The sequence below is a fragment of the Diabrotica virgifera genome, chromosome 4, assembly GCF_917563875.1.
Source record: "Diabrotica virgifera virgifera chromosome 4, PGI_DIABVI_V3a".
Lineage (NCBI taxonomy): Eukaryota > Metazoa > Arthropoda > Insecta > Coleoptera > Chrysomelidae > Diabrotica > Diabrotica virgifera.
The window spans coordinates 45314843-45327815 of record NC_065446.1 but is presented as its reverse complement, the minus strand read 5'-3'; the positions used below and the strand labels follow the sequence as shown (position 1 = coordinate 45327815).

Here is a 12973-nt window from a genome sequence, read left to right as displayed (position 1 = left end):
TAAGCCACAATTTTACCAAAAAAATGAATTTATTAATTAACGTTTCGACGCCCAAGTCGGGTGTCGCGTTGTCAAAATACAAAATAATACTAAATAAACAAAAATGTTGTTGCTTAGTACAAAATTCTTCTAATAATTTATTTAATCTGACTCATTTATATTTATATTTATATAATGTATATATATCATATATACCTACATTAAAGTCAGAATTTGGTATTAGTTTTGAGAGTAAACGAAATGTAAGCCCAAATACTTACGATGTCGGGATAGTATCACGAGGTTTTTTCCTGGTTTTCCCTCGTTATTTACTATGGAATCTCTAGCACGAGAATTTTACTGCCATCGTTGCATTTGGTTGTCAGATCACATGCTATGATTTTTTGTGGCGGATATTCTTGAGTTAGGGTTGATTTCATGTAATCGAATGAACTATCTTTAAGTAAAGTCGTCCCAGGAACGCATCTCATCAATTTTGGCAATGTCATTTTAAAGTTTTCTACTTTAAAATGTATAGTACATGCCTAAATTGCCGATATAAATGAGTCAGATTAAATAAATTATTAGAAGAATTTTTTACTAAGTAACAACATTTTTGTTTATTTAGTAATATTTTGTATTTTAACAACGACACCCGACTTGGGCGTCGAAACGTTAATAAATTCATTCATTTGGTAAAATTGTGGCTTATTTCCCATCGAAAATACTTAATTATAAAAATAATATTTTAGTAACATACAATTAATTAATATGTTATTTTTATCATCCATAACTTCACGCATGTGCTCTTAAACAGACAAATCTTTGATTTGTAATAACTCAAAAAGTATTGATTTATTTTAATAACATGATATAACAAATTTTACTTATAATTTGTCCCTCTATTGATTTGTGGGGTTATATTTAATAAAATAGTTTTCACCCCCGAGAAGGGGTGGTATCCACCCCCAGGGTAAAAGTGCAAGTTGCCACCAAATCATTTTTATTTCTTGGGGTATGCTCTAACTAGTCACCAATTTTCATGCAAATCGATGGAGGTTTAACAAAATAGGAGGTGAAAACCTTTAAAGACTACACTAACTTTCCCCTTTCATCCCTTATTGCTACCTCCTGTATCCACTGAGGTGTCAGCCTGAAAGGGGTCATAATTATCAATATACAATAGACACATTTCACATGCCAAACTCCATATTACTTATGACGATGATTTTTCGGCTCTAGCTCTTAGACTATTAATCCAAACTATATAGGCGAGCGGCACACCACTAATTTGAGGCTTAGAAATCGAAAAAGCGACCATAATAGGCGAATGGTAAATTTTGGTCATTCTCTATATTTTCGAGGTCGGTGAATCCGAATATGAAGTTTATTTTTATCTAGAATTGGTGGAACCTGTTCAAAAATCAAATTTTATGCAAAAATGCGAAAAATCCATTTTGATTCTATCCTATCCTATCCTCTGCCATTCTACTAATGTGTTCGTTCCACTCCTGTTTCCGTTTTGTCACCCATCCATTTATAATCAATTACTTTTAATGGGAAATAAGCCACAATTTTACCAAAAAAATGATTTCACCATCCATTTATGTCTTCTACATTGCACGATCTTCTTATGTTTTCGCTTCTCTTCCTATCCAACAGACTTTTCCCCGATATTCGTCGGAGTATTTTCATCTCTGTTGTTTCTAGTAGTCGTCTCGTTTTAGATGTGTCAGGTCTTGTCTCCACCGTGTATGTCAATATAGGTATAATTGCTGCTTTATAGATTCTTGCTTTTGTGTCTTTTTTTAGGTGTTTGTTCTTCCAGATTGTGTCATTAAGGTGTCCCGCCGCTTTCCTTGCTTTTAACCTTTGTTGTCGTACTTCCTCTTCAACATCTCCGTAACTGGTTATATCTATTCCCAGATATCTAAACCTTGCTTCCTGATTTATTATTTTCCCATCAATTTCGATTTTACATCGTAGTGGGTAATTTTTCTGCTGATATTATCATATTGTATTTCTTGGCTGTTGTATTGAAGATGTGTGTTAATCTTTGGAGATCGTCTTCTGTCTCGGCGATTATTGCGGCGTCCGTCGTCTGCATAATATAATATTTGGATTTCTTTGTTCCCCATTCTGTAACCATGACCCTTACGTACTGCTTCTATTATTTCGTCCATTATTATATTGAAGAGCAGTGGGCTTAATGAGTCACCTTGTCTACTCCGCTTTGTACTGGTATAAACTGCGTTAGTTTTCCATTTTTTGCCTGAATTCGATTATGAAAATAGATGTTTTCGATGGTTTGTATAATATTGATTGGTATGTTTCTTCTATACAGTAAATGTAAGACGTCTTCGACTTGGATGCGATCGAAAGCCTTTGTCAGGTCTAAAAACATAGATATGTTGGTTTATTGTACTCAATGGCCTTTTCTGTGATTTGTCTCAGTACAAATACGGCGTCTACGCAGAATCTTCCGGATCTGAATCCTTTGTTCATCTGATAAAGTTGTCAGTTTATTGATTTTGTTGGTTAGGACTTTTGTGGTTAGCTTAAGTGCGGTGTTCAGTAGATTTATACCTCTATAATTGTTGGGGTTTTCTTTGTCTCCTTTCTTGAACATTGGTATCATTATGCTGTTTCTCCATGTGTCTGGTATCTTGCAGTGCAATATTAGTTTTTGTACAAGTTTTGTCATCTCTAGGGTTATACTTTCTCCTCCGTATTTTAGAAGCTCGTTGGTTATGTCTGGTCCTGGTGACTTTCTGTTTTGAGTGAATTTATGGCTATCTCTACTTCCTGAAAACTGATTTCAGGTAGGTTATTGTTTTGATTATTATTTTCCTTTCCTTTAGACAGTTCCGTCAGTATCTTTCCCATTCTTTTGCTGGTATGTTATTGTATTCCTTCAATTCTGCCATTTTTTCCGTTGGTTTTTTATGAATCCCCATATTTTTTTTGTGTTCCGTAGAAGTCTCTTTCCATCCTTTTTGTAAACTGTTCCCAGTGTTCATTTTTTGTTCTTCTTACCAATTGCTTTGTTTCATTTCGTATTCTTCTATAGGTGTCTCTGGATTCGTTTATACTTCATGTAGGCCTCTCGCCTCTCTTTACATTTCTCTTTTATTTCTTTTCTGAACCATGGTGTATTGTTGTTGTCTCTTTTGTTCAGTATGCCTTTGCGTTTTCCTAGAGCTTCTGTTGCTGCCTCTTCAATGTTGTTTTTAATTTTCTCCCAGCTCGCGTTTATATCCTCGATGTCGTCTATTTGTTTCAGCTGTATCTTATGTGCTAGCCTCCTTTGGTACATTTCTCTTGTAGAATCGTTTTACAATGATTCTATATTGAATTTTTCCTCGGTGATTTCCTGTATAAAATGTTTTGGTGTTATTTTCATTCTTATTTTTGCTAGGACTAGTTTGTGTTCACTCCCTGCGTCTGCCGAGTTTAAAGTTCGAATATCTAGAATCTGCTTTGGGTGGATTTTTCTATTAGTGACTATAAATTCAATCATAGATTTGTGCCCCCTGGAGTGTTCAAACGTATATTTATACTGAAGCTCATGGTGGAAAAATGTATTATTGATTCTCAGTTCGTTAAAAGCACAGAGATTAGCCATGAGTTCTCCATTTGCGTTGACATGGTTTTCATTGAATCTTTGTATGTGTGGTTATTCAAAATTAATAGAACAGGGATTTAAGCGCTATGATTTGTATACTTGCGAAAGTACAAGAAGCTTAACTGAATTCATGTATCCAGAAAAGATTAGAGCCAAAGTAGAATCAGTTGGAGCGTCCTTTATCAAAAGAGGATTTAGTCTTTTGCGAGGGAAAATAAATAATGGTGGCACATACTTAGTGTATTGTTACAATCATAGAACATGCAGTTTTCACAGTGTTCCCTTGTTCTGTAGCTACATTTTTTGCCACTTCTTTTTCCAGTGGGAGCAACATGTTTAGGTAATTTAATAGTTAAGTGGTTGGAAGTGAAAGGCGCAAGGATGATTTAAAATTTATTGAAGAGAGCATGGAGAAGAGTTACCAGAGCCAGGAGTCAACGGAGGACTGTTCTGAAGAAGGCTTTGGCTCATAAAGAGCTATGATGCCACTGATGATAATGATGAGAAGAAAAATCATCTCAGATTATTGTACACAATTCAGATTTATGAAACAGACCGTATTCGTAAATATTATACCAGGGAAAACAAAGTTATAGATTCTTTCATCTAGATTTAATTCATTCTGTGGGAAATACAGCTGTATGCAAGCTTGGTCCATTCTGTAATTTTTTTTACGTTATACTTCTTTAGGCGCGATTGAGAGTAAAATTTCATAATACTGCGCGCATGCGCACACAGACAGTATGGCGTTTAGTTGTTATCTTTCAAGTTATGTATAAATATATCAGTGCAAGAAAAGGTGTGAAAAGAATATATTAGTGTTTTTAGTAAATATATTTATTATAACTTTTGTGTCTTTGGATTTGTCTTCCTCAGGAGTAAGATGAGTATTATTAAAACATTTTATTGTATATTTATTATACTTCACCTTGTCTGTTTGTTACCGTGAATTGTCATTAGGTACGTCCGAGTCCGAACCGATACAGACACAGTCCTCGTAGCGTATTTGGTATAGCATTCGGCCAGAGATCGAGAGGTCTTGAGTTCGAATCCGGAGCAATCCTATACTTTTTTTTTATTTTTTTGAAAGCGGTAAGCACAAAATTAGTTTGGTGTTTAAAAAAAATTAAAACAAACTGTTTAAAGTATATTTATTTTTAAGAAATCATATAATAGAAGTATAACTTCTTACGTGCGTACACAGTACACACACATTCATTTTTTATTAATATTGATAAATAGATTCATTTAAAAATTATATATTTTTCAATAAAGCATTTCTTTGTGCGTCCTTTTAGTTTTGCCATATGTCACAATTAAAATTTTCACTTTATTTATTGTATGATTTTTGTCTTATTGTTATAACGTCAGTTTGAGATAATTTTATTTAAAAAACTCATACAGAAGTAAAAACTTCAAGTTGTATACTGGTATAAAATTGTTTATTAAAAAACTTCATAAAATGTCGTGCAAAACGTTTTCGTTCTAATTCAGAACATCTTCAGTGCATTCTGCTAAGTAATTGTAACTAGCACACTATTTAAAGTGGTAACTTCATAATATATGGTTTCCATGTTAAATTTTATGAAAATATGGTGACTACCAGTCGATGTTACAAGATTAAATTCTAATCTTGCTCAGAGTCAGAAAGTGACTAAATCAAAGTTTAATTCTTCCCTTACAAGATCCTGAAGAAATTTTTGTCATTATTTTATTACTAAGATATTATTTTTAAGTAATAATAATGAGCGCCCTGCACGTGTTAAGCGGCCGTAAATGCTGAGTGCAAGAGAGATGCCATGCCGGCAGTCCAATTGTGCATCTTACTTGCACTCACATTTACAGCCGCGTCCATACGATCTAACTGCCCATTGTTATTAATTAAAAATAAAATCTTAGTAATAAATTTATAACACAGATTTCTTCAGGCTTTAAATTTTTATTTAATCAACTTTCATAATAATACTTTTTAACAGAGTTATTAAGTCTTAAAGAGGGTCATTTTCGCGTTATTGAAATTTTAAATTGCTTATTACTCGAAAAAGATCAACTTTAGAGAAAAATTATAAGGGACCTTTTTTGTCCAGAATGGTCCAAAAAGCCTACAAAAAAATTTGTCCGAGCCAAAAATATTGATTTTTGCAATTTTATTAAAAAAAAATTGTTAAAAAAAATTAAACCACTTTTCACGTGGGCGACTTCTTGAATCTTATTCTGGGATGTCTCACGAATGTGATTATGCAAAAAAATCTCATGGGAATATTTTTCCCAACGGACCCGCCGTTTTCGCCATGTCTAAAGGTATAAATTGCAAGGAGCCATGTACATTTTAAACTTAAAAACATGAACATAAACAACAATTATGTTTAAAAATATTCTATAATTGATATTTCGAGTCCACCCCATTATCATAGGTACTATGAATTTAAGTTTGGGGGAGAATTCATAATTGTGGTTTATTCCCAAAAATTAAAGTAGTGAATATAAAAATTCCACGGGAAAATAGTTTCAAAATAATATTAAAACAAGTTATGCGACAAATTATTCTGAAAAAGAAAGATGATATGTAAAGCAATAAAATAATTCATAGACTTAATTATTTATTAACTTAAATCATATACAACTTAAGAAATGTAAATATCACTTACAAATCAATTTAAAAAATATGTACATAATTTATTCTATTTATCATAATTCTTGATGAGTATCAGTCCTTTCTGTAATTAAAAATAAAAAATATTAATAAAGATGATTAATAACGATTTTTTTATAATACCTTTTTCACTAACATCACTATTTTCGGCTGGATCTGCATCCAATAACCCTGAGTCTATTTTCTTTTGTAAATTTCTGATTTCGTCATCGTATCCTTTCCATTCTGGAAGGATTCTTACTGCAGCTGTTAATTTGGCTTCCTTTGTCATTGGATTATTACACTAAAAAAAAAAGATAATCGGAAATTGAAAAAATACATAGAATATTGATTAAAAAAAAAATCAAACACACAATGATTCATATCTTAAACATTATAAGGAATCCAGAACATTAAAAATAGATGGATAAATTACTTTGACAGCTTATTAAATGAAGAATTTGACAGACAGCCTGTAGAGTCAACGGAGAGAGTAGCAGCAATGGTCACCAAAATAACAAACGAGGAAGTGGCTCAAGCGCTTCAAAAAATAAAGAAAGGAAAACCGGTAGGACCAGATGATATTCCCGGAGAAGTATGGAGAGCATTGGGAGAGACAGGAACAAGGTAGCTAGCAGGTCTATCTAATAGAATTATGGAAGTTGCACAAATGCCAGACGAATGGAGAAGCAGTATACTGGTACCTGTCTACAAAAACAAGGGAGATATACAACAATGTACAAACTACAGGGCTATAAAACTGCTTAGCCACACCATGAAAATATGGGAAAGAGTGATTGATAGACGGATACGTGAAGAGACCGAAATATCCGAGAACCAATTTGGCTTTATGCAGGGCAGATCAACAACAGATGCAATTTTCATTATAAGACAGTTGATGGAAAAATACGTGAGTAAAGAAACAAATGCTCATATGGTATTCATTGATCTTGAGAAAGCATATGATAGAGTTCCTCGAGAGATTCTGTGGTGGGCACTCAATAAGAAAGGAGTCCCTGGTGAATATGTAAAGATTGTGAGAGATATGTATGAGGGAGTAACGACTAGTGTCAGGACAAGTGTGGGAGAGACTGATAAATTTCATGTGAAAGTAGGATTGCACCAGGGCTCGGTGCTTAGTCATGAGGTGCAGGACATGTTGGTTAAAGGGGATTGACATTGATATGACCCAAGATAGAATTGTGTGGTGAAATGCAATTAGGGAAGCCGACCCTGCATAGGGATAAGGCAAAGAGAATGATGATTATAAGGAATCGAGGTATTCACAAATAGGAAAAGAGATCTCAAAACATTATAAATGGTTACCTAAAGGGCAGTCATATTTTAGGAAATAACAAAAATTGAAAACGGAAGTGAAAATGTAAAAGATTTGAATATACAAGGTGTTTCTAAAAGGTAACGCCGTCAATAGGATAGTTAAAATACTGAAAAATAATTGGGGTTTGTGTAGTTAAAAAATTTTTGCAGCGCCTTTGTAAGGGCTAAGATGTTTTCCTTTTTGTATAAAAACGGCTCGTCGTATGACATAAAAGGAAGAAAAGAAGATATATGTTTTTCAGAAGTCGAATGAGGAATTAAAAAATTATTTTTAACTTAAAATATTTCATTGGCGTACCGTTTTTTTTTCTTTAAAAAATTCAGACTATTACCCGTATGCGCGACAATAATGAATATAAAATTCTTAATTGTATGTCAAAAAAATACATAATAACTACCTCTTAAAACCCACCAAATTTCATTACAATGTTGCCAGTAGCTTCGACCAAATCGTAAAAAATTACATGTACCTATACAATTTTTTTTCTTCAACATCTTGTATCTTGGAAATGGATGGCGTTACAAAAATTTTGTACTAAGCAAACCAATTATTTTTCAGTGATTTACCAATCCTAGAGACGGTGTTACCCTTTTTGAAACACCCTGTATCTCAGGAGTAGGCAGAATACAACGATAATACGCAGTTATACTCTTTCTCAGAGGCATCTTTCAGTGCGTCACAGTTTTTCGATTTCTTTCTAATGCATTAAGTTGGAAGTGACAGAAAAAAGGTACGTCCGTGATTAAAGTTTATAACATTTATTCTAGTTGTTGATAGATGGCGCTATAATCGAACAAAAAATGTTTTATGTATTATCTATACGACTATAATCTGTACCATTTATAAGACTATACAAATCAAAGAACGTACCTTTTTATAAACGAAATAAACACAATTGATTTGTTTTTGTACCAAATTACGATTACGATTCTGACAACTGTCAGATTTAACTAAAAGGTCATGCTATGATTCTCTACATTTTTAAAATCATATATTACGTCAATAATGACACTCAAAGACTGAGAAGAACTTTAAATTATTGGGACCGTGCAAGTTCGGCAAAGCGACCTCTATTTCTACGCTCTGTACTTTTATTCGCACTTTTAATTATATTGGCCAATTATATTAGTCCTGGTTGCTGGATAATTGTCAAGACCATAGTCCAAAAAAATAATAAGAAGAAAAAATAAGATGCAGGTTATGTTTAGCAAACGTAAACAATTGTATGTAGTAAATAAAATCAGTTATTAAAATGCAGTACTGCAAGCAAAATACAATTAATTAAATTTACCTTTATATAATAATTGCATATCATATCAATATTGTGGAGCAATATATAATTTTTCTGCGTCAATGACAGAAGGTATGAAATATACGTCAATTTGACAATTTCAATTGACAATATGAATTATTTAAGATAGTTGCAATATTTCTCCGCGACTCGCGCACGGTCGTTTCTCGTTTCCCTTTCCAAGTACTTGCACACCGCGAATAGTCGTATAGATATGTAATAGGTAAATAATGGGTAAATACCTAAATCATTCCTTTTCCGATTACAGAGCCATCTATTAACAACTGCAATAAATGTTATAAATGTGTACATAAATATGTATCATGGACGTAACTTTTTTCTGTCACTTGTGTCCCACTGAAAAAAGCCTCTGAGAAGCACCATATAGCAATATTCATACATAAGAAATAAGAAATATGTGTGAACTTTTGGGAACTTTACATCGAAGTTTTACCAAAATGATCATTCTATTAAGAGGAATGGAAACATGGATTTTGAGCGCATATTAGCTGTTTAAGAAGACGAATCTCCTGGTTACTAAATCTAAGGGAACGGTTTAGTCTGAGCTCTAACCAACTATTTAGACCTGCTGTAAGTAAAATACGAATTGTCATGTTGATACCCAGCCGCCGACAAAAGATGGAACCTTAAGGAGAGTGCTGTTAATGACAATTACTCGCTTCAAGAGACAGGAGCTTTTGAAGGAGGTTTCACGAAAGTTCTAAATGATCCCACCAAGGAACATCAATGAAACAATATTTGGAGGCGACTTTAACACTAGACTAAAGAAAAACTGCGCAGCATATTATTAGGAATACATGAAGAGGTAATAGTAGAGAATAACGGAGAAATATTCATAAACATCTGTCACCAATAAATATGATTCAAAGATTTTGAACAACTTTTTTTGTCCGCAAGAACCATACATAAAGTAGACTCGGTATCAACCAACAGTAGTTCTAAAATCTATAATAGGGTAAATTATAATGAGACAAAAAACGAAAGCAAGAAAATAAAAACTAACTGAAGATCAACCAGTGTGACAAAAATATAAAGAAAGATATGTAAATGACACCAAAAATAAATTTTTTACAATATTAGTAAAAGAAACAAAATCGGCAAGACAGCACGGCCAAATACATTCCAAAAAAGTTGGTGGAGTATACACCAAAGGCTAAAAGTATATTCCAGAAACTCTCCCGACAAACGAAGACAGGACATTGCTCAGATAATTTTAAGAGAATTTAACCCAATTCATCTAGTCCGGAAATGCTTCCTAAAGGAGCTAGAGCTCTTTAAAGATGGGTCTGGTAATTAGTTTTTCTTAAATATCTCCAAAACGCTTCTATTTAGAAAAACGAAAATTGGTACACATATTATTTATCTTCCAGAGATAAATCGATTCCATCAATTGCAAATTTCTAGTACCGGTCATAGGTGACCGATTTGGGTAGGGCAACAGTTATAGCGCCGCCGCCTACGAAAAGTATAACTCCGAGAAATGCCGGTAAGAGTAGAACTTTCAATGAACGCCGGCGAATAATATTATTTTTGATTATATGATTCGTGAAAATTATTATCCCTAATAAAGTGTTAGCGAAAAAATTTATTTTCTGAGGAGTATCAGCAAAAAACATCATTTTGTTTATGGGTCCACGAAAATTATAATTACTAAAAGTTCTCAGAAATAATTGTTTTCGACGGCAGACACAGAAACAGAAAGGGAAATAATTGTTTTCGTCGGCATCTATTATGAACTAAATCTTTTCGTTATAAAATATTTTGGGAGTTATAATCCTCGCGGACACGCATATAAAAAAGAATTGTATCGCCAACACTTATCAAAGAGTTATTATGTTCACTGGAAATGTATTAGGAATCACATTAATCATAGGTACCAGCGATATTATCGCATAACTTTTTTGTTTTTAATTTTTAAGCATTTTTGAGTCTGTATTAATAAAATGTAAGGAATTATAGTACTAAAAGGTACTCTTACTTTAAGTCGATAGGATATACCGTTTTCTAGAAAAATCGATTTAAATATTTTTCGTTCTTTGAATATAAAAAAAAATTCAAAAAAAAACTATTTAGAGAAACGAAAACTGGTACGTTTATTTATATGCCAAAGATGAATCAATTTCATTAATTGCGAATTTCTAGCACAAGTCATATGTGTCAGTTTTGGGTAGGTCAACGGTTATTTTATCACATAACTTTTTGTCTTTAGTTTTGAAGAATTTTTGACACTAGATTATTAAATTTTAAGGTATTCTAGTACTAAAAGTTACTTTTGCTTTAAGTTGGTAAAATACACCATTTTTTTTTGAAAACTTTTTTCATTTTTTTTTAAATTTAGGAAACGAAAAATTTTTAAATCGATTTTTTAGAAAACGGTGTGTCCTACCGACTTACAGCAAGAGTACCTTTTATTACTAGAATACCTTACAATTTAATAATCCAGTATCAAAAATGCTTAAAAGTTAAAGACAAAAAAGTTGTGCGATAAAATAACCGTTGCCTCACCCAAAACGGAAGCCTATGACTGGTACTCGAAATTCGCAATGGATGGAATCGATATATCTCTGGAAGATAAATAGCTGTACCAATTTTTGTTTTTCTAACTAGAAGCGTTTAGTAGGTATTATACTGAACTAAAATGTGTATTATACTTACTAAATCTATGGTTTTCGCTTTATCTTTAGATGCATCATCACACCACGTTTCACACCACAACCATTCTTGAGGCAATGATTTAATCGCTACCTGATGGATCATATTATTGGGCAAATCCTGATCCAAATTTGAAAGACTGTTAGGATCTTGACTTAGAGCTTGGTATTGACCTCTAAGCCTATCACCAGCTGCTATTCTACGGAACCTCTTTAAATCTACTACATATAATGCCGATATATGGTACCTGAAAAGTGTGTTTGTTAATACTAAAAAGAAAACTACACAGATGGGATTTACACATAAAAAATTAAAAGAGAAAATCATCCTCTTATTTTCCTCTTAGCACCATAATCCTTTGTAGGCGTTGATCTCTTTAATAACATTCTTTTATTCTCCACTCTCAGCTTGCTTGATGTTCATTGCTTTAAACTCTTCTTTACGAAGAAGAACTCTTTAAACTCATTTTACGAAGCCTTCTCCTATTCTTCTACCTTGGAATTTTTGCTTTTTTTAGTTGTTCTTCTTCTTTCGGTGCCATATTAAGATTGACGAGTTGTTTACGGTCTGCAGCTAATCGAAATAGTTGTTCGGCACTGCTGTCTAATCGTGTATGTTCTTGAGCCATGACATCTGCTTCCTTCCAATTTCTCCGCGGCCCTCGTTTTAACCTTAACTTATTTTAAAGTAAACTTGTGGCTTATTCCCAATAAAAACAGTAAATTGCTTTCAAATCCCGCAAGAAAATAGCTTTAGGACCATATTAGGAATTTCAGTGTTTCATTTTTATTACCTTCTACCCTGTAGATGGTTTCTCCAATAACCATGCTTCCAAAACCTGAAACCATCCATTTCTTTTCGAGATTCGCAGAACGGCGTGTAGCCATATGGCGCTCCACCTAAATCTAATTCCTGAAGTTCTTTAAGGTCTGCTCTAACAACCTAAAACATTTACAAAAAATTAAAATAAATCGATAAAATAAACAATTAGTCTGCATAGCTTGATAATAAGCCAATAATGTTAACCCTAGAACCACAAAGTGGCATTGCCGATGACCCCAGCGCAGAAATTTTTTTGACATGTTCCAGGTTCTGATGAACTTAAATGTTGTCCGCTTATCTACCTTCAGTATTTCACATAACTCGTAACTGGTGATGTGTGTTTTTAATAAAAAGTTCAAATTTAGTCCTATTTGCAGCATATTTCTGATTTTTGACCCCACCTGGGGATAGAAAAGACCGCCATATTTGTGTTTACTGTGCAAAAAATATGTGTGCAGAACATCAATTTAGTATTCATAAAGATTTTAACCATTGTCGAGCGGCATAATTTTACACCGTTAACAGACGGCATAGGTACAATAATGGTACTTGTTGTATATTTTCTTAAAAATTCGTTAATGTACAGGGAAATATATGTTAATTTTAAGATAA

The 12973-nt window shown here is 33.0% G+C and overlaps 1 protein-coding gene across 1 annotated transcript in view; it reads right to left on the bottom strand.

Moving 5' to 3' along the window:
• Window positions 1–6191: 6191 nt before the first annotated feature.
• Window positions 6192–12973, bottom strand: part of LOC114327092 (UDP-glucose:glycoprotein glucosyltransferase) — a 100365-nt gene continuing 93583 nt past the window's right edge. The window contains exons 20-23 of the mRNA XM_028275592.1: window positions 12333–12481; window positions 11543–11786; window positions 6381–6540; window positions 6192–6321 (exon numbers count right to left, since the gene is read on the bottom strand). Coding sequence (XP_028131393.1) covers window positions 6293–6321; window positions 6381–6540; window positions 11543–11786; window positions 12333–12481 — 582 coding nt within the window. The 3' untranslated portion in view covers window positions 6192–6292. The remainder of the gene's footprint in view (window positions 6322–6380; window positions 6541–11542; window positions 11787–12332; window positions 12482–12973) is intronic.